The sequence below is a fragment of the Geospiza fortis genome, unplaced genomic scaffold, assembly GCF_000277835.1.
Source record: "Geospiza fortis unplaced genomic scaffold, GeoFor_1.0 scaffold244, whole genome shotgun sequence".
Lineage (NCBI taxonomy): Eukaryota > Metazoa > Chordata > Aves > Passeriformes > Thraupidae > Geospiza > Geospiza fortis.
The window spans coordinates 1885584-1904151 of record NW_005054370.1 but is presented as its reverse complement, the minus strand read 5'-3'; the positions used below and the strand labels follow the sequence as shown (position 1 = coordinate 1904151).

General features: G+C 57.2%; 1 protein-coding gene across 2 annotated transcripts in view; it reads right to left on the bottom strand.

Moving 5' to 3' along the window:
* The window catches only part of RHBDF2 (rhomboid 5 homolog 2), an 11363-nt gene extending 3494 nt beyond the window's left edge, over positions 1 to 7869 (bottom strand). Inside the window, exons 1-15 of one of the 2 annotated variants that reach the window (XM_031059984.1) lie at positions 7760 to 7869; positions 6026 to 6228; positions 5828 to 5934; positions 4857 to 5049; positions 4573 to 4785; positions 3807 to 3932; positions 3335 to 3468; positions 2906 to 3112; positions 2667 to 2778; positions 2242 to 2316; positions 1788 to 1949; positions 1100 to 1200; positions 606 to 669; positions 392 to 486; positions 114 to 189 (exon numbers count right to left, since the gene is read on the bottom strand). In XM_031059984.1, coding sequence (XP_030915844.1) covers positions 114 to 189; positions 392 to 486; positions 606 to 669; positions 1100 to 1200; positions 1788 to 1949; positions 2242 to 2316; positions 2667 to 2778; positions 2906 to 3112; positions 3335 to 3468; positions 3807 to 3932; positions 4573 to 4785; positions 4857 to 5049; positions 5828 to 5934; positions 6026 to 6154 — 1794 coding nt within the window. In that variant the 5' untranslated portion in view covers positions 6155 to 6228; positions 7760 to 7869. The remainder of the gene's footprint in view (positions 1 to 113; positions 190 to 391; positions 487 to 605; positions 670 to 1099; positions 1201 to 1787; positions 1950 to 2241; positions 2317 to 2666; positions 2779 to 2905; positions 3113 to 3334; positions 3469 to 3806; positions 3933 to 4572; positions 4786 to 4856; positions 5050 to 5827; positions 5935 to 6025; positions 6229 to 7759) is intronic. The other variant, XM_005424555.3, reaches the window with a different exon arrangement.
* Between the last annotated feature and the right edge of the window lie 10699 nt (positions 7870 to 18568).

Genomic DNA, 18568 nt, shown 5'->3' with positions numbered 1-18568 from the left:
CCCATCCCAACCATGTCCATGTCCTGGCAGGACACTCTGAAGCCCTTTGGCACCAGCATGGCTGCTAGCACTGAATCCCACACGCCCTGCCATGCCTCCCTGGCCCTGCTCACCTGCGAGCAGAGCGTTGCCTCCTCGTGGAAGTAGCCGTGCATGAAGTCGCAGTACTCCCGCGTGGTGATCTCGCAGCTGCCAGGGGCAGGAGGGGGCTCGTGGGGACAGGGCACACTCAGGACACCCCTGAGCATCCCCCGCTGCTCCCAGCCTGCTGCCACTGTGCTTCCCACCCCCAAGGCTCTGTAACCCCCCCAGGCACAGCTCTGGACGCTGATGGGACAGCACGAGGCAGGAGTGCAGGGGGGGAGCCAGGCCAGGTGCCCCCTTTGCCCACCTGCCCTTGGTGCCGATGCAGCAGGGCCTGCCCTTGATCTCGCAGTCCAGGTGGGCCAAGCCCGTGTGGTTGGTTTTGGTCTCGTAGGTGCAGATCTAGGAGCAGGAGGGAAGGGAGCCCTGGTCAGAGCCCAGGCTCAGGCTGTCCCTGCAGGCCCCTGCCAGGCTCATTGGCACCATGGAGCCACCAGCTGATGGTGGCACCGGGCTCTTACCGGCCACTTGGTGATGTCGTCTGGCCACACATGGGGTGGGTTGGACGCAGGCTCCTCACACGTCCTGGCAGGAGGAGCAGGGTGAGTCGGGTGGGTGCCCCCAACACATCCCCCCTGCAGACCAGGAACCCCCTCAGGCACAGCTCTGGGACCTGCCTCAATCCTGCCCACCCGTGGGTGCCCCACAACACCCCACAGCAGCTCCTTCTGCAGGTGAACCCCACAGAACTCAGAGCTGTTGGACAACCATGCCCATGGATGTTCCCATGCCAGCACAACACAACAGCATCACCTGCTGCTCCCTGTGTTACGGACAGGCCCTGCCTCAGTTTCCCCACTGATTCCCTCTTCTTTATCACTCTCCTAATGTGCAAAAATCTCCCCTCCCCTCAGACAAGAGGATTCAAGGTATCCCACTGGAAAGGCAGCTCCTTCTGCCGTGTCCCACACACAGCCAGGTGACAGGGCCACCCCCACCCAGCTGCTACATCTACCTGGGGTCCTGGTGACACACAGCCCCCGAGGTCCTCTTCTCTCCCGAGCCCATGGCTGGTGCGTTGCTGCCCGGCCACTTGATGAATGTTGCCAGTGTCTCCTGCAGGGAGCATGGGGACACTGAGGATGCAGCAGGGAATGCACAGCTCTGATATATGGTCTCCTCGAGCCAGGTCTCATAAGCTCTTGGAGATCTATAGCACACCCAAGATAGCTCAGCTACCTTAGGAGGTATAAAATCAGCAGGATGGCTTCTGTGGCAGTGTTGGAAATAGAAAAGCTTTAATAAAAGGCAAAATAACAAAACTCTTTACAGAGAAAAACTGAACCAGGTGCCAGAGGTTCTTGCTCCTGGTAAAACACCTCACAAAAGCCATTAGTTTCTTTATTCTCTTCTTTTTCTAGTAAATTGCTTAGGCGGGACTTTTTGCCTCCTGTCCAATTGGCTATCCTTAAGTTTGAGGTGAAGTCCCCCAGGTCCTACGAGGTGTCTTTTTACCTAATTGAGGAGAGAAACTTCTGGGCTTTTTCCCTTTTTAAAGAGACAAAGGATAGTTTGGTCACTCCATCAACAGGGGCCACATTCCTCCAGGGCTCTGACCGCCCCTGCATCCTGCCCAGGGGCAGTGCAGGGCTGAGATGGCTTCCCCTGCTCTCCCCAGCCCTTCCCACGGCAGGGGCACGCACCGAGCAGTCCTGGGGCAGGGTCTGGATGCAGCCGGAGTTGTCGTTCTGCACGCAGCAGCCGGAGCCCCGCTCCCGGTCCCGCTCGCGCTGGATGAGCCGCTCCACCTGCCGGTCCTTCCGAATGCACGGGGAGAACTTGGCTCCCAGGTGGATCAGGTCGATCTGGCAGGGAGATGCCAGTAAAGGGGATTTGTCTGTGCACCTGTTTAGCAGGGGCAGGGGGTCTCCCCAGGCAATAGACAAAGGTGTCTGTCATCCCAGTGGAGGGAAAGCAGCACCGTGTGATGCCACATGTGCCAGTGGGATGGGGGCCTGGGACAGCAGGCTAGAGTGAGGAAGCCAAGCTCTGTCCCCCTGAGGAGAGGAGCACTGCAGAGAACCCCCTCAGCTCAGGGCAGGGGAAGCAGAGGGCAGGGCCTGAGACCAGGGGCCAAGGGTCGGGCAGGGTCCTTACCGAGCTGGGCCCAATCCAGAAGTTTTCCTGCTGGATGTACTTGACACTCTCGTAGACACCCTTGTTCCTCAGCACCTGCCAAGAGAGGCCAGGGTCAGCTCCCACTGAAGGGATGATTGCTGTGGGGGGCACCCCTGTCTCCCTCCACTCAAAAGGGGCTGAGCAGCCCCTTCATCCGAGGGGAAGGGCTGTGGGTCCCACTAGCAAGGCAGGAGAGGGGAACAGCTCTGCTCCCACCACATACTCTGCTGCAACACGGTGCTGCTCGTCCCCTTGCCCTGGCCATTTCACAGAGCCTCTCAAATGCTGGCTCTCAGTGTCCCATGGTGTCATGCTCCCACAAGATGCTCCCAGTCCTCACAGGAAGCATGACACCATGGGACACGGGTGGTTACAGTCCCCCTGAAGGATGCTCTCAAACTTACTAACTCTGTCGTCACGTGCTGGGCGAAGCCAATGGGGGCGATGCCGTAGGTGCCGATGACCAGCAGAGTGATGAGAATGTGCACAAAGGTGATCCAGTATGTGAAATACGGCCTGGAGGGGACAGGACCCAAAACTGGAGATGGTCAAAGATCTCTGGGCAAAGGGACACTGCAGTCCCCAAGCACTGAGGAAGACACACATGCGAGTGGGGGTGTCCCGTGTTGTCCCTGCCCCTCACCGGTGGCTGTCGGTGATCTCCAGCTGGGACTGCACGATGCTGCTCAGGCTGCGCCGGTAGGTCCTGTTCAGCCACTTGCCCACCACGCCCAGCCCGTAGTAGCGTTTCTTGCGGTCGAAGGCGAAGTGCTTCACCTTGGAGGCGATGCGCCTGCCCCGCCGCGGAGCCGTGCCGCCCGGCACCGAGGCCAGCCGGGCACCCTCCCGCCTGGCCAGAGAGGAGAAACCCATCACACCTCCCAAAAGAACAGCTGAGAAACACCCCACAGCCAGAGCTATGCCCTGAGGTGGGGCTCTGAGCACCTCCTGGCTCCATTCTCCCAGCATCATCATGGAAGTGCCCAGTGCTCATGGCTGGGGACATTGTCCTGCCTGCAGCAGGGCACCTGGGCAGCCTCAGGGGCAAGGCCTGCTGAGGGTTGGTACTCACGTGGTGGGCTGCTCCACCTCAGGGGACACCCTGGCTTCCTCTGCCACCTGGTGCATGCGTAGGTACGTGGCCGAGAGAGGAGGTGACTCAAAGACGTCATCGGGCATGGAGTACGTCTCATCGTGCATGTCCATCTGGAAAGGGGATGGATTGTGTCCTTGGATATGTGTGATGGGTCAGAAACTGACTGAGCCCTCACCCCCTGACTGAGCATCTCCCTGGCCAGGGGGCATGGGGGATCCCCAATGACACCCCACTAATGGCCCATCACAGGGTGTGAAATGTGCCCAGATGGCAACATCGCTCCCTGTCACACCCAGGGCTGGGGCACAGCAGCCACCGATGCCTCTGTCACTGCTGGGTGGAGTGCCAACACAGGGATCCTCGTGAGAGCCCTGCTCCACACCCAGCCCCCTGTGCAGGGCACTGGGACACACCCCAGCTCCAGCAGCCAGCATGGAAAGGTGCTTGCCTTACTGAAGAAGGAGGAGTCCAGGGTATCAGCAGCATCCACCATGTCCTCGTCCATGAAGCTGGGGTACAGGAAGCTCCTCTTGCTCCTCTGCTTGGGAGCCAGCGGCTCCAGGACAGAGCGCCCCTTTGGCAGCACAAGCAAATGAAGGTAAGCAACCAGAAGCCCTCAGTTTTTGCAGCACTGAGGGTTTCTCAGATCTTACGTCTCCAAAGCCAAATGGCAAAGATTAAATCCCAATCAACCACCATAGCCCCTCGTGTGGGGAGGAACTGGCAGAAGATGCTGCCTTTAGCCCCTCAGAATCCACACTGGACCATGGCCACATTAGTCAGCATGACAAGTGACCTCTGAATTCATCTGGTCTCATAACCACAAACCCATCCCCAAGGCTTGCCCAGGGCTCCTCAGGACCAAGAAAATTGCTGGAGAGGCTTCACTGCCCCTCAGCAATGGAACCCAGAAATTGTTTATTTCTCAGATTGTCCAATTTCCACTTGCCCACCACCCCCAAGGGGTCAGGTTTCACTGCCCCTCAGCAATGGAACCCAAAAGTTGTTTTTTTTCTCAGATTGTCCAATTTCCACCAAAACTTCTACTTTTAAGTAGCGCTCAGGTTAAAAAACCCAATCTCCCCCCTCAAACCCACCCTGGAGAGAGCAGTCTCCATGCACGGCAAACAGCCAAGGAACAAAGACAATGGGTGAAGGACAGAACTGAAACCCAGCTTAGGAAGGTGATCCCCCCTCACGCTCCCAGAACTCACACGGAGGAGGGCTGCGGCCGCCTTGAAGCTCATGTGGGCCACAGACTCCCTCTTCCTGCGCGGCAGGCGGCCGTAGCCCGAGCGGATGCTGTTGAAGGACGCCAAGGAGACCACGCCGGGGGTGAGCGGGGGCAGCACATGGTGGGGCGTGTGGGGACGGTCGGTCTCGTCGGGATGGCGGAAGGGACGGCCCCTGGCCAGCGGGTCCACGATCTGGGAGAGGGATCCGCTGTCAGCGCTGGGAGAGCAAGGCTGGCAGTAGGACCCCTCATCCCGAGCTCTACCTTGGGCATCTTGGCGGGCTTGGGCGACTCGGTGGCTTGGAAGGAGGGCACCTCCTGGCTGGGCAGCTCCATGTCGCGATAGGCGGGCTTCAGCTTGCCGTACCTCATGCTGCAGTGCTGCAGGCTCTTGCGCTGCCACTGCTGCCGCTTCCCCTCCCAGTCACTGCTGACACCAAACCACTGCGCCGTGCCCCTGGACACAGGGTGGGCACATCTGTCACACAGCTGGCCCCCACACCATGTACCACCATTGCACCCAGCCATGCCCTCTGGCAGGTGGTTGGGGTTGGGGTGTCTCAGCCCAGCCTGCAGCAGGGCAGTTTTGACCTGGGTCAGAGGTGAGAGGAATAGCTGATTTGTCTTTCCAAACAAGCTGTGGGTCTGCTGGTAGATAAAACTAGCACTGGGAGATAAACAAAGGGAAGGATTCCACTGACTGATGAATGGAAAAAGATATTTGTTTTTACAAATAAACTTTAGGTTTGCTGAAAAACGAAATTAGACATTGAGAGATGAAAGAAACAATGGGGAAGAAAAACCCCTAAATTCCGTAAGAATTAAAACTTAAAAGGGAGGGTTATTAGAGGGAAATCTCTGGTATCAGGTGTATCAGGGAGTCTGTACCTCTCAAGTACCTCAGCCAATGGGGAAAGAGAGAAGGGAAATGCGGCCAGGAAATTGGGATAAAAAGGGAGGCTGCATCCTCCAAAAATTTGAGAGATCCCAGGGAAATGCCCCATGGCCTCTCCCTTTATTCAAATAAAGCCAGAAAGGGACTCCTCTGTCTCCTTTTTGGACATAAACCTCTGGTGTTTGTGGACTAATTTTCTTAACAAAGGGATGTGTAGGAAAGTGATTCTTGCACTTCCTACTGAGACAAAACCCTCCAACCCCACCTCAGATCCTCTGCCAGCACCCACAATGTGCCCCTGTGAGTGAGCAGCCCCGGCTGGAGCCCAGCCCGCCCTCACTTGCGGATGCTCTGGGACAGGGACGTCTGCCGGCGGAAGCCGGGCCGGCGCTCCGGGCGCGGCTCCTGCAGGCTCTTGCTCTTGCGGTACACGGGCACCTTGGGGGGCTGGAAGGCAGAGCAGGGGGGCATCAGGGACACGATGGCACCTGGCAGCCCCCCAGGCCCAGCGTGGGACGGGCACAGCTCCAGCACTCACCTCCTTGCGGGCGCCATCCTCCTCGGCCTCGCGGGGCGGGATGACAATGGACAGGTTGGGCGGCTTCTTGCTCTGCAGGCGGCTGCTGCTGCTGGAGCGGCTGCCCCCGTTCTTGTCCCCGGCTGACATCTCCGGCTGGGGGTGGCTGGCAGGCTGGCAGAGTGCAGGCAGTCAGACACAGGGGAGAGGGGTTCCCCCAGGAGCTTGTGTGTGAGGAAAGGCTCAGTGAGAGACGGGGTCTCATCAGTGGGGCGTCACCAGACTGAGCGCCCTGAGTCCCTGGCTGTGCTGGTGAGACCTGGCCATCATGAACCCATCATGAACCCAGCTGCTGCATCCCCAAAACTCACGTTACTTCCCTGGGTTTGGGTGGGCAGCAAGGCTTGCATTAACCACTCACTCCCAGCCCCCCAGGGGTCACCAACACCTGCTGGGAGTAGGGCAGGGACAGCAGCAGTGACCAGGTCAGAGCATCCCCATCATCCCAGCACACCCCAGTGGGACACCCAGGCTTCACACCCCGCCTGGATGAGCCTGACCATGTGCCTTGGAAATATGGGGGATCCCAGCAAGCCCTGCCAGGCCCGTGGCACACAGCTGCAGCACAGGGAACACCAGCACTCCCAGTTTGGGAAGGGAGCCAAGGGGAGACAGCAGGGGATGTCTGCAAGGAGCTCCTCTTGCCTGGGCAGGGGGGGAAGGGAGGGGATGCACAAGGCCTGAAAACACCTGATCCACTTCCCCACATGCACCACAGCTCCCACGTGGAACTGTCACGTGTTGGGGTGCCCCATGAAGGGGAGATGCAGGACATTCCCCTCTGGCACGTGCATGCTCACACCAGGCTGGGAGACTGAATCCTCCCTGGCACCATGCGCAAGGAGAGGGAAGCTTAACAGCCAAGACGTGGTTAATTCCTCAAGAAATCCCCTCCCAAGGGTCCCTGCAGCCAGCTCTACCAGGCAGGGCTTGCTTTGCAGGGAAAGTAATTCCATCAGAGTGCAAGAGAACAAGTCCCAGATCCTATTAGGGGCTATGAAGGCAATCAAAAGGGAGGCACAGCCCTCTCTGACCTCCTCTGCTTGACCATGTGCCAGTGCCCAGGGACTCACACAGGTCTCACAAACATCTCTTGTCCCCCAGGACAGCCATGGCCATGGGAATGGTGTCACTTGCCACGTTTGCACAGCACCACTGGCTGCAAATCGCCAGCTTGATCCACAGGCCTGGCTCCTCTCCCTGCCCAAGACCCCAGTGACCAGACTCCTACAGCTCTGCTCTCCTTAGGCAACATCACTTGAGCAAGCAGATGAGTGACTGAGATCCCACCAGCCCCTTCTGCAACAGGATGCCATTGGCAGCCCATTCCCACAGCAAGAGCCAGGGACAGGGACACTTTTGCAGCTCCCTTGGCACTCGGAGTCCTGAACACAACCCTCCCCTTGGACCACACCACAAGCAAAGTCTGGCTTAAGCAGCATGGGCTGCCCAAGGAATCAGCTTCATGGGGATGCAGGAGTCCAGAACCAGCTCCCCAGGGAGGGGAAAGCCTGGAGTGGGCAGCACTGGCAGGAATGGCTGCCCTCCATCAGCCCCTGGGCCATGGGATAGTTTTCTGCTCCTGCACTAAAACAGGTGCTGGGCTCCCTCTCCAGCACCAAAGCTGGGAGCAATCAACTCCCACATTTCTCCTGGAGGCTCAGCCAGTGCTGGTCCCCATGAGGGTTTCCTCACCTCATAAGAGTGACAGGGATCCTGTGCAGTGATGCCAAACACGCACAGCAGCCTTCCTCTGCTTCTGTCCTTCACACACGGGAGCTCTGGGACACGGCTGAATTCCTCCTGTGGGGAGAGGCTGAGATGAAAAACCACTCATGGGCAAGCAGGCAAGGGCTGCAGGAGCACCCCGGCAGAGGGAGAGCTGAGTCAGTGCTCCCCAGACCCTGGGACAGGGCTGCAGGTGGCTGGACACCAGGGACAGGGATCAGCTGCTGGCACGGGGCAGCAGGAGCAGGAAAAGCCCCCATTTAGAGCAGTGCTCCATGGCAGGGAATAGCATGGGGTAGGCAGGGAGTTTTCCCCTGCTGCTGTTTTCCTGGCTCTTGGGAAGCAAGACACCCAGGAAGGGCAGGCATGGACTTTGAGTGCCTCACTGGGTATTTCATAGCTGCTAAACTGGGAGAGTGCCAGCCCCAGCAAGTAAAACTTTCCATCCCATTGGTGAGCTGGAGGCTCTGTTTGTTTTCCTCCCAGGGCAGCCAGCAGTGAGCCCGAGATGGCAGCTGCTCTGGAGAGCTGGGAATGGGAACACACTGGGGTCAGAGCAATCCCTGGGGCACCCTCATCCTCCTCCAGCTCTGGGGAATGGCTCTGAGTGGTAAGAAGCACAGAGATTGGAGCCAAATTCTTACACCCCCATCCCAAAATCCCATCCCCAATTGCTCCCATTGTAGGACGGTCGGGATGGATGGAGATGAGAGATCTCTGCAGCCAGGTCTGGAACTTGGGGTTTATTGCAAAGGGCCTGGGTGCAGGGCCCTGCTGGGAGCTGCCAGCCACAGCTCAGAGCAGGCCTGAGAGAAGAGAGGGGGAGAGAGGATGAGAGGGTAAGAGAGTAAGAGAGCGAAGTTCCCATTACAATACAATAAATCTCCTGTACTGAATATTCTAATTTTCACCAGCCAATCCTTTGGGCCCTTCTGCCAAGCTGTAGGGTCTGCTCTGACCCTTGGAGCTGTCTGCAAGCAGAGGGTGTTGTTCCATCAAAAGGGGATCACCTTCAGCCAGCCACACCATTGTTTTCCAGTTGTTCAGTAACTGAGGGATCTCAAAGCTTGCTTTCATTTCAATTTTGCTTAGTTTCTATATTCTCAAAATCTTTTTCCAGGCAATCATATTGATAAGGCTTTCCTGTTCCATCTTCCCCAACACCCATCACACCCTGGACAGCCCCAGACCTCTGTGCTTCCCAGCAAAGCAAGTTTGCAGCATGTTTAAAATCCTGGCCTGGCTTCCCCCCAGCTCCCCAGGCAGAGGGTGGAGGGCTGGACTGGCCTCTCCCGAGGTGACTCAGGCCAGGGGAGCTGGCACAGCCTGGCTGGCACCTGCTGTCCTGTCACGGTCACGCGGCCGCAGCGCTGGTCACGGCTCTGTGCCTTGGCACTCCTGCCATTGAGAGGGAGGGGGAGGAGGGCAGCGGCCCCCGAGGGCTCAAGGCTCCTTTGCCACACAGCAGCCACCCCCTGAGCACAGATCCTGAGCCACAAGAGCCTTATCCCGTGCCAGGCGGAGAAATCCCCAGGGGACGGTGCTGGGATGGTGTTTGCCAGCTCACCACGTGCCTGGTGCTGGTGCCCAAGGCCTCTGGAGCTGGCATGCTCAGCGTGGGAAGGGGCCAGACAGCGTCTCCATCCAGAGACAGCTGCCCCAGGCTTGGCCCTCCGGATCCCCTGGGACAGTCATGGCCATGGGAATGGTGTCACTTGTCTCCCTGGGGTCCCCAAGCTTGGCCCTCCAGATCTCCTGGGGTCCCAGGTCCCCAGGCTTGCCCCTCCAGCTCTCCTGGGGTCCCAGGTCCCCAGGCTTGGCCCTCCAGGTCCCCTAGGCTCCCAGGTCCCCAGGCTTGGCCCTCCAGATCCCCTGGGGTCCCAGGTCCCCAAGTTTGGCCCTCCAGGTCCCTGTCACCCCCAGCCCTGGCACACAGGGCTCTGCCACCAGGAGCACGGCTCCCTGCCTGACAGCCCTGGCACCAGCCGCCCCATCACAGGGCACAGCTCAGCTGCAGGTCCCCAGGGAGCCTCAGCCCAGTCCTTGGACACTCAGGGTGGACGTGGTGGCTTTGTCCTGGGGAAAAGAAAAGGAAGTGAGAGGCGACGTGCGGAGCCGCCACGGGGGGATGGCTGAGCACGTGCCCTGCTCTGGGGACAAGGCAGGTCACAGCAGCAGGGGGGACTTGGCAGCAGTCCTGAGCTTGGTAGGAGCTGTGCTTTGGGCTGGAAGAAAGGTCCTGGGGACAGCACGTTGTCACTTTGGGCTGAAAAAGATCTCCATGCACTGGGGCTGCTGCCATTGTTGGAGTGATTAATGGGCAGGGAATGGAGGGGGGACACCTGGTCTGGTTAGTGAGAAGAGATCCCCCCCTGTCACCATCTCCCCCCTCCCAAAGCTCTTGACCACCCAAAGTCACCAAAACCATCCAGAAGCAAGGGACAGCCTGTGCTCCAACAGCCCCTTTCCCAAGAGGGCAGGCGTGCTGGCATCACTGGGGATGAGCCTTCAACCAAAAAAAGGCACAAGGAAGGTGACCAGGGCTGGCTCCCAGCCTCAGGGCAAAACCAAACAAGCACTGACCAGAGGAAGCACACCAAGGAAGAAAGTGATGGAAAAAACTGTGTGGTTCATACAAAGTGTCAGGCAGGACACGCTGGGAAGGCCCAAGCAACACAAAGGGACCATCAGCAAGGCCAGGTGAGCAGAGCTGGGACAGCCAAGCACAGCCAAGGCACAAGACAGCAGAGATAACCCTGCAGAGCAGCCCTGGCTGGAGTTCTGTTGCCATTGATAAAGCATTCCCTTTCCAAAGAGAGGATTACATATGCTTGGAAACACAAAGACATTTGCTCATATTTGTTCTCCCAGACACAAAAAGAGAGAGAGAAACTGAAATCTGTATGCATGCAAATATCAAGGAAAAGATAATAAAAAGCCAGAAGGTCCTCACAGGAACCACAGTCCAAATTCATGTATGTATATGTATGTATGGAAAAGTATGCTAAGTTGTTCTTATACATCACATTTGTAAGGTTTCATCTGCTCCAGACTGCTGATTCTGGTTAATACTACCCTAAATTTCCAGATCTTTCCAAGTGTGGAATATGGATGCTTGGAGAAGGATCAGGATCTCTGTTCCCGAGCCTGTTGGCACTGGAGGAAGGGACACTACTGCAATAACACTGTCTCCAGCTGCTGCAGTTCAGTGGGAGCAGAAAGCAGCTCTGAGCCACCCAAGGGTGTGGGGCAGCGAGTGGGACCTCCAGGAGCACCCATGATACCCATCACCCTGAGCATGATCCCAGCTCTTCCTCTGCACTGCACAGGGCAGGGAGAAAGGAGCCAGCAGCGCCACAGAGCCCCCAAAACCCCCACAGCCTCTGGCACTGCTGGCACCCAAGAGCCCATCAGGCAGAGCTGCTGCTGCTGCTGCCCATAAATGATTCATGAGCACGTTAAAGACCTCTCTCAAGGCTGGAGCCACGTTAAAAGGTGCTCCCAGTTATTAAGAGCTCCAGATAGGAAACTCAATTTGTGCAGCTGCTCTGAGCATCGAGCTCCCGTGGGCTCACACCCGAGCAGAGACCCAGCACCTTTCAGAAAGCTTTTCACCATTTTGCAGTCTCAAGTTTCAGGGCCGGAGAAAAGGAGCCAAAGCACAAACAGCTCTTGAAATAAAACCATATTATTGGAGAAGAAAGAGAAAAACACTCTATTTTTCCTTATGTGTCCCAACCCTGTCACAATGCACTGGATGGCAAAACTGATATGCAGGGTTTTGCTCTGAGTCTTGAGAGAGGCCCTCTGTGCTTCAGAGGGGATGGTCAGCTGCCCTGTCCCTTATCAGTGAGCCACACAGCCAGCATGGACACCCACAGGGGCTGAAATCCACCCCTCCCTGCTGGCTGGGGTAGGAAGATGGGTATGGATGAGTGCTGAGACCCTGTCTGATCCCCAGGGCGTGCAGGCAGGCAGCACCACCTCACCCACACCACCATCAGAACATCCTCTCCCATTCTCCTCTGTCAGGAAGGACATTGGGCAATGGCAGCAGGTTTGCTGGGCTGGGAGCACGGCACGCCCCAGGAGGAAGGAAAGCAGCTGGGGAGACAGAGCGGGGCAGGTGGAGGTGCCACGCTGGGGCTGCTGATCAGGAGAGCCCTGCATGGGGACACAGGGACATGGGGACACAGCAGACTGGGCTGGGCTTCCCTGCTGCAAGGCCTGGAGGGCCAGGAATGTGGCCCTGGGCTCCCTGGCAGTCCTGGGTGATGCCATCCCCATGCATGGAGGGAAGGATTTGCCTGCAATGCCTGGGAGTGGGTGGAAAAGCCACGTGGAGGATTTCCCACAGCCCATTTCCCATTCTTGTTGATGTTTTACCAGAACAAAACCCCCACCCAGCCCAGCAGACAATCCCTCCCAGCCTGCTGGGGTGGGCAGCAAGTCCCACTGGGCTGGGGTCCCTCTGTGCCACCCACCCCTCGTGTCCCCAGCACGCTCCCAGCACAACAGCCCCAACCAGGCAGCGCTGCACAAACCATTCCCGGCTTCCAAAGGTGCTGGAGTGGCTCTGGCTGCACAAGGGGACCCTCAGCCCACTGGCCCCTTCCTCAGGCTGGAGCTCAAGCCAAGTGAGGAACACACAGGTGGAGATTTTGGGTCACCCCAGAGGCTTTGGGGACAGCAAAGGGCCAAAGTCTCCCCCAGGAGTGAGAGAAGTGCAGCAGCTCCACTGGTGAATGTGCAGAGGGGTCAGCTGCTCCACAGGCAGGGTCACAGACACACAAGGAAAGCTCTTTTTCATTTTTCCCCAGCCTACCAGGATTGATTTAACTTGGTTTTACCTAAGAACTGATTAATTACTCAAATCTACTCCAATTCCTTATTAGCTGGGCTTAAACACAGAGTGCACAGACATGATGGTGCAAATGTTTCAGGCCTGGCTGCACCTTCTGGAAGGGGCTGAGGGCTCCCAGGTTGGTATTTACCCAAGGAAGGTGACAGCCTGCCTGCAGGCCACGTGCCTGCTATCCCCATGCTGCAGGTCATTGCTGAGCTCACTCCCACTTCCCTCCTGGAAGCAAAATTCCTGGTATGAAAGGTCAGTGGGGCTGGAGGGGACATTCCTCCCCCTGGTTCATCTGCTGAGCACTCATTCTTCCAGCAGCTCTTGGTGCCAGGGTTGCCCTGCAGGCTTCCCCAGTGCCCTGCTGCCTGTTCCAGAGCACACCAAGGCACCCAGAGCAGCACAGGCCCGGCAGAAACGCCCCACATTTACAGAGGGATCCCCTGCCCTGGGCTCTGGCCATCCCGCGCTGTGTGGGAGGCGATGCTCAGCCCTGCGCAGGAATTTGGCTCAGCCCAGGGATGAGATGAGCCCTGGGCTGGAGCCCCTTGGCTGCAGCTCCCTATCTCTGGGAACAGACTCCTTATCTCAACACAGCAATTCCAAGGCGTTTACAAAGCGCTGCTCGCCCTGACAGGCCCTGTGCAAAGGGGGAGCCCTGGGTGGACACCAGCAGCCTCCTCCTTTCCCATTCCAGAGCCAGCTGCTCCCTGAGGAGAGGGGAGAAAAGGACCTTGTGGTGTCCCTTTGGGCTGTCACGGTGACACCTCTGCTGGCAGGGGGCTGTCCCCAAACACCCCATTCAGTCTCAGCGCTCCCTGGCCCCAGGACAACTGGGGGAAGCTGCTCCTCCCTCCTCCCAGCCAGCAGCAGCCAAGCGTGGGTGGGCCACTCCTCAGCTTCCTTCCTTTGCCTCCTGATTGCAGCAGGGCTGCAGCACCCAGACCTGCACCCTGCAGGGGAAGCCTGGCTGGGAACAGCTCATCCCACCCAGCTCACTGCAATCTCTGCACAGGTGTAGGAGCCTTGTAGGGTAGGACAGTCGGGATGGATGGAGATGAGAGATCTCTGCAGCCAGGTCTGGAACTTGGGGTTTATTGCAAAGGGCCTGGGTGCAGGGCCCTGCTGGGAGCTGCCAGCCACAGCTCAGAGCAGGCTGAGAGAAGAGAGGGGGAGAGAGGATGAGAGGGTGAGAGAGTAACAGGGGTAAGAGAGGGAAGTTCCCATTACAATACAATAAATCTTCTTCTGTGTTGAATATTCTGATTCTCACTAACCAATCTAGTACAAGATACAAATCCTATGGCATTTACAAACAGCCTATAAGAATCACTACATTACTATACTGTGTTACATTTTAAACCCTAAAAACTCCTCTTTGGGCCCCTTCTGCCAAGCTGTAGGGTCTGCTCTGACCCTTGGGCCTGTCTGCAAGCAGAGGGTGTTGTTCCATCAAAAGGGGATCACCTTCAGCCAGCCACACCACTGTTTTCCAGTTGTTCAGCAACTGAGGTATCTCAAAGCTGCTTTCATTTCAATCTCACTTATAGTTTCTATATTCTCATTTTGCCAGGCAACCATATTTACAAGGCTTTCCTGTTTCATCTTCCCCAACACACAGGGAATCCCACACTCACTGGAACCTGTGCACTGTGATGCTCTTCCCACCACAGCATCTCCATGGACCAGTGCCAGCCAGGCACTTTGCAGCCTCTCAGCTGCCCAGAGCTGGAGATGGGGTCTCCTCAGCCATCTCCAAGCTCCTCCTGCCTGCTGTCCCACCCCTGGGATGCTGCTCCACACATCTCACAGGGGCTGGAGATGCTGCTTTTGAAGGAGCCACCTCCATGTCCTCCGCAGGAGAGCTTGAACTGGGTTAAGCCACCATGTTCAAGAGGTGACTGGTTATGGGATCACCCTTGGAAAAGCTGTAGGACAGCAGCACAGCCCTGGTGACACAGCCCTGCTCATTCCATGGAGGAGCTGAGGCCAGGCAGGACACACCAACACCGTGGGCTGGGGACTCCCCCCAGCTGCCCATGGGCACAGGGTGCCCCCTTTGGGCTCACAGGTGACAGGAGGTCACTGCCAGCCCTGCCTGGCATTCCCAGGAATTCCCCTACAGGAATAACTCCATCAGACCCCAGCACAAGCTGCAGCATGACAATTGAGGAGTGAAGCCACCCCATGGGGTGGGAGGGGGCACTGGCACACTGGGCATCTTGGGGGGCACCAGCCACATCTCTTCTGCCCCAGGTGGGTCTGTCAGACCAGAGGAATGTCACTTTTAAGCAATAAATCAATAAAACACAAACCAACAGAGCTGTTTGAAGGAGGGCTCCATTGCCCTGGGAGCTGCAGCAGCTGGAAAAGGTGCCTGGAGATGGGAGGGATGGTCCTGTGGGATGGCTGTGAGGCAGGAGCACCCGCTGGGGGACCACACACCACCCATCTGAATGGCTCCTCACAGGGCTGGGCATTCAGCACAGAGCCCATCTGCCCTCCACACTGCTCAGTTCCTTCCTCCCACCCAGGGTCAGCAGCTTGAGAAAAGGCCAGGGAGCTCCCTGGGCACTGTCCTGCTCCCTCCTGCCCCACGTCCCACTGCAGCCTCTGCGTGAAAAATGCATGTATTTTATGATTGGCTTTTCGCAAATATTAAAATGAATATTATGTGTGTTGTGTTAGAAAGTAATGCTGTATTAATTCTGTTAAGTGCTGAGTTAAATATAGTTATAGGTTATAAAAAAAATGTTAAAATAGAAACTATGCTGTGTAAGAAGCTTTGTTTAAAAGAAAAGACTTGCAGTGAAATAGCAGCCCCAGGACACCTAAATCTTTCAGAGAAAAAGAATTTATTGCCTTCTTATCAGAAGAAATGAACTTCTTTCCACCTCTCAGGTGCTGTCAGGATTCAGAGGAAGAAGCTGACACTGACCAGACAGAATCCTGTGTTTGAATGGAATTTATGCATCATGTATGAAATGTATGAATATGCAACAGGCTGTTGTTTTTAGGAGTTAATCCTTTGTTAATGTGTGTCCTTTTTCAGGCTTGTGCTGCCCAGGAAAAGGTACCCAGATGTCTGTAACTCTTTGTCTTTTATTGTCTCATATTGTCCTAATTCAATTTGTCCAAATTATTATTACTCTAATTGTATTACTATTCTTATAACTATTTCATTACTATTAAACTTTTAAAACTTTGAAAACAAGTGATTGGCGTTTTTCACACCCTGGCAGCACAGCATCAAGGGGGTTCGTTGGTTTACACCTCACTGCCCCTGCCCCCAAGGCACAGCCACAGCATCAGCCCCGCTCTTGTGCTGCACAAACTGTCCCCCAGGTGACAAGCTGTGGTTTCACTGGACACCTCTGTGCTCTGTGACACCCTTGTGGCATTTCACAAGTGGGGAAACTGAGGCACTGCACTACAGTAAGGCTCCCTGCCTGCTCACCCTGCAGGGAGCTGGTTCCTTCTCCATCCAAGCCCACACAGCTCTCCCAGTTTGAAGTTCCTGGAGGACAAGGGTGGAGGAGGAAGCCCTCACACGCAAACCCCATAAATATTTGCTCCCCTGCCCTCCCAGAGCAATTATTTGGGGGTTTCCTCAGTTCTGTTCTCAGCTAACATGACCAGCACCCCTCAGGGCTTGACCTTGGAGTGCGAGTCCCCAAGGACGAGGGGGACACACGGGTCCTGTGTGGTGGGCAAGCAGAGGCCAGGGTTGGCCTGGGGTCCTCCCTGGCTCCATTCTCCACCCTAAATGCCTCATTAAGACAGCAACCACCAAACAACTGCTTTTTTGTTGGTTTTTTTTTAAGTAAGAGGGATTAAGTACCAGCGCCAAGGGTTTACTCCATACCCAGCAGCACACACAGAGCTCTCCAGGCTGATTTGGAGGCCAGGAAATGACCACAACTCGAAGCACTGCACACCCCCAAATGACCACAACTCCTGGATGCCTGTAATTAACAGGGACTGTGCCCACCCCCGCTGGGAGCTTGCTGTGTTATCAGACATCTCAGGGCCGGCAGGACAGCAGAAACCCAAAGTCATTAGGCAAAAAGCTCCTCCAGAGGGGGAGAGTTCATGATCCCATCACTTGTGGGCCCATAGAGGTTAAAGTAATTAATTTTCAGCTTTCACTAATTGACTCCTTCAGTGCTGAGCCCCTGTCAGCACCAAGCCTGCACTCGCTCCTCCGGGTCAGGTCCCTGCAGGACTCCCAGTGCCCACGGGAAATGTGGAAATGCCTCACGAGCCCCGTGTTGGTCTGGGCAGCTCTGCAACCTCCCCACCAGCTGCTTCTCCACCACCTGTCTCCTACTTTCCTTGGTAATGAGCTCTGTTCTGATTCCTGGCTTGTCCCAAGGGCTGTTTTCAGCTCAGGAACAACCTCAGGGAAGGAATAACGATGTATTTGGGGGATCCCTCAGTTTCACTGTAAGAGCTAAACGGGAGCAGCATCCAAGAACAAAACACAGAACAAGAGGACAGCTCATTTTCATCCCAGCTCACATTGCCCGGGTCCCTCAGTGCATCCCAGTGAGTGAATTCCCCCTGAGGCCACCCAGCAGTGCCCTCCCCACCGCATTCACGCCGCCCTGCTCTGCATCCCCGGCTCGGAGCTGCTCTCCCGGCATCCCCAGGCATCCTTTGTTCCTTCCCCCGCTCCGCTCCGCTCGGGCAGCGCCGCTCTCGCACCCCGCGCTCACACGTGCATGGAGAGACAACCCCGGGCTCGGCCCCGTCTCACAGAATCTGCACCAGGGCTCTGTTGTGGTGTCAAACCCCACTCTGTGGTTTGCCCTTTCGCACTCCGGGGCTTGCAGCACCTCCAGGTGTCCCAGCGCAGCTGCAGCGGTGCCACCCCCACCAAGGGAGGTGGCGGATGGTCACCGGCTCTACAGCAGGGCTGGCAGAAGCTGCCGGCCACATGAGCAAGCAGCAGAAGGTGCTGATCACCCCATTAACTGCGAAGGAGCTGGGAAGGGCAGAGCCCAGGGGCAGCGGCTGGGAGCCCAGGGAGCTGCATGTGAAGCCAGAGCTGACCAGGGTAGCACAGGCAGAGGCAGCTCTGGTTTCTCCCATCTCAGCTGCAGCTGAACCCTCCAGCTCATTTTGGAGGTGGGACGATTCCAAACTGGTTATTTCCCGCTTGGGAAAAAGGCAGGAGCCAAAGGATGCTGCTTCAGAGGGCACAATGGAGCGAGCTGAGTGGGCAGCGTTTCCTCGCTCAGGACAGCCCTGGCACTGGGGTGGGGAGCACTGCCCAGTTGCCCAGCTGGGCTGGAGGCTGTGTGCCCAGGGCAGCAGCAGCAGCACGATGAGTTCACCCTGGAAATCCCCAGGAGCAGCCATCCAGGGGCTGGGAACGGGCAAGCAGGAGAATGTCCCGGCTCCTCGTGGCACGGATGACGCCACGCTGGGGAAGAAGGCGGACACTTCCTCTTGCCACAGGGACCCGGCGGTGACAATGCAGCCTCTCGGGTCTCCTTCCCCCTGCAGGGAGTGGGCCTGGGGGGCTGAGTGAGAACTGCAGGGTCTCAGATCACCGTGGGCATCACAGTCTGGAAGGACGGGCTCTGCCCAGTCCTGCTGGCCTGGCAGCAAGGCAGGGCAGGATGGGGTACAGCTCAGCCTCACCCCTCTATCCCAAACCTGGAGGATCAACAGCAAAAATCTGACTAAAATACCCACGCACAGCATCCCTCTGCTGCCGGCGGGATGTACACACAGACGGAGGGTGACCCGACCCCTGCTCTGTAGGTATTTTGTTCGCCTGCGAAGCGCTGGTGGCAGCACTCGCCACTCCAGGCAGCACGTGGGAGCGTCCCAGAGCCCGCAACCCAACCCCAGAGCAGCGACAACAACAAAGCCCCGGCGGGCGGGGGGCAGGAGGATGCCCGGGCTCAGGGACT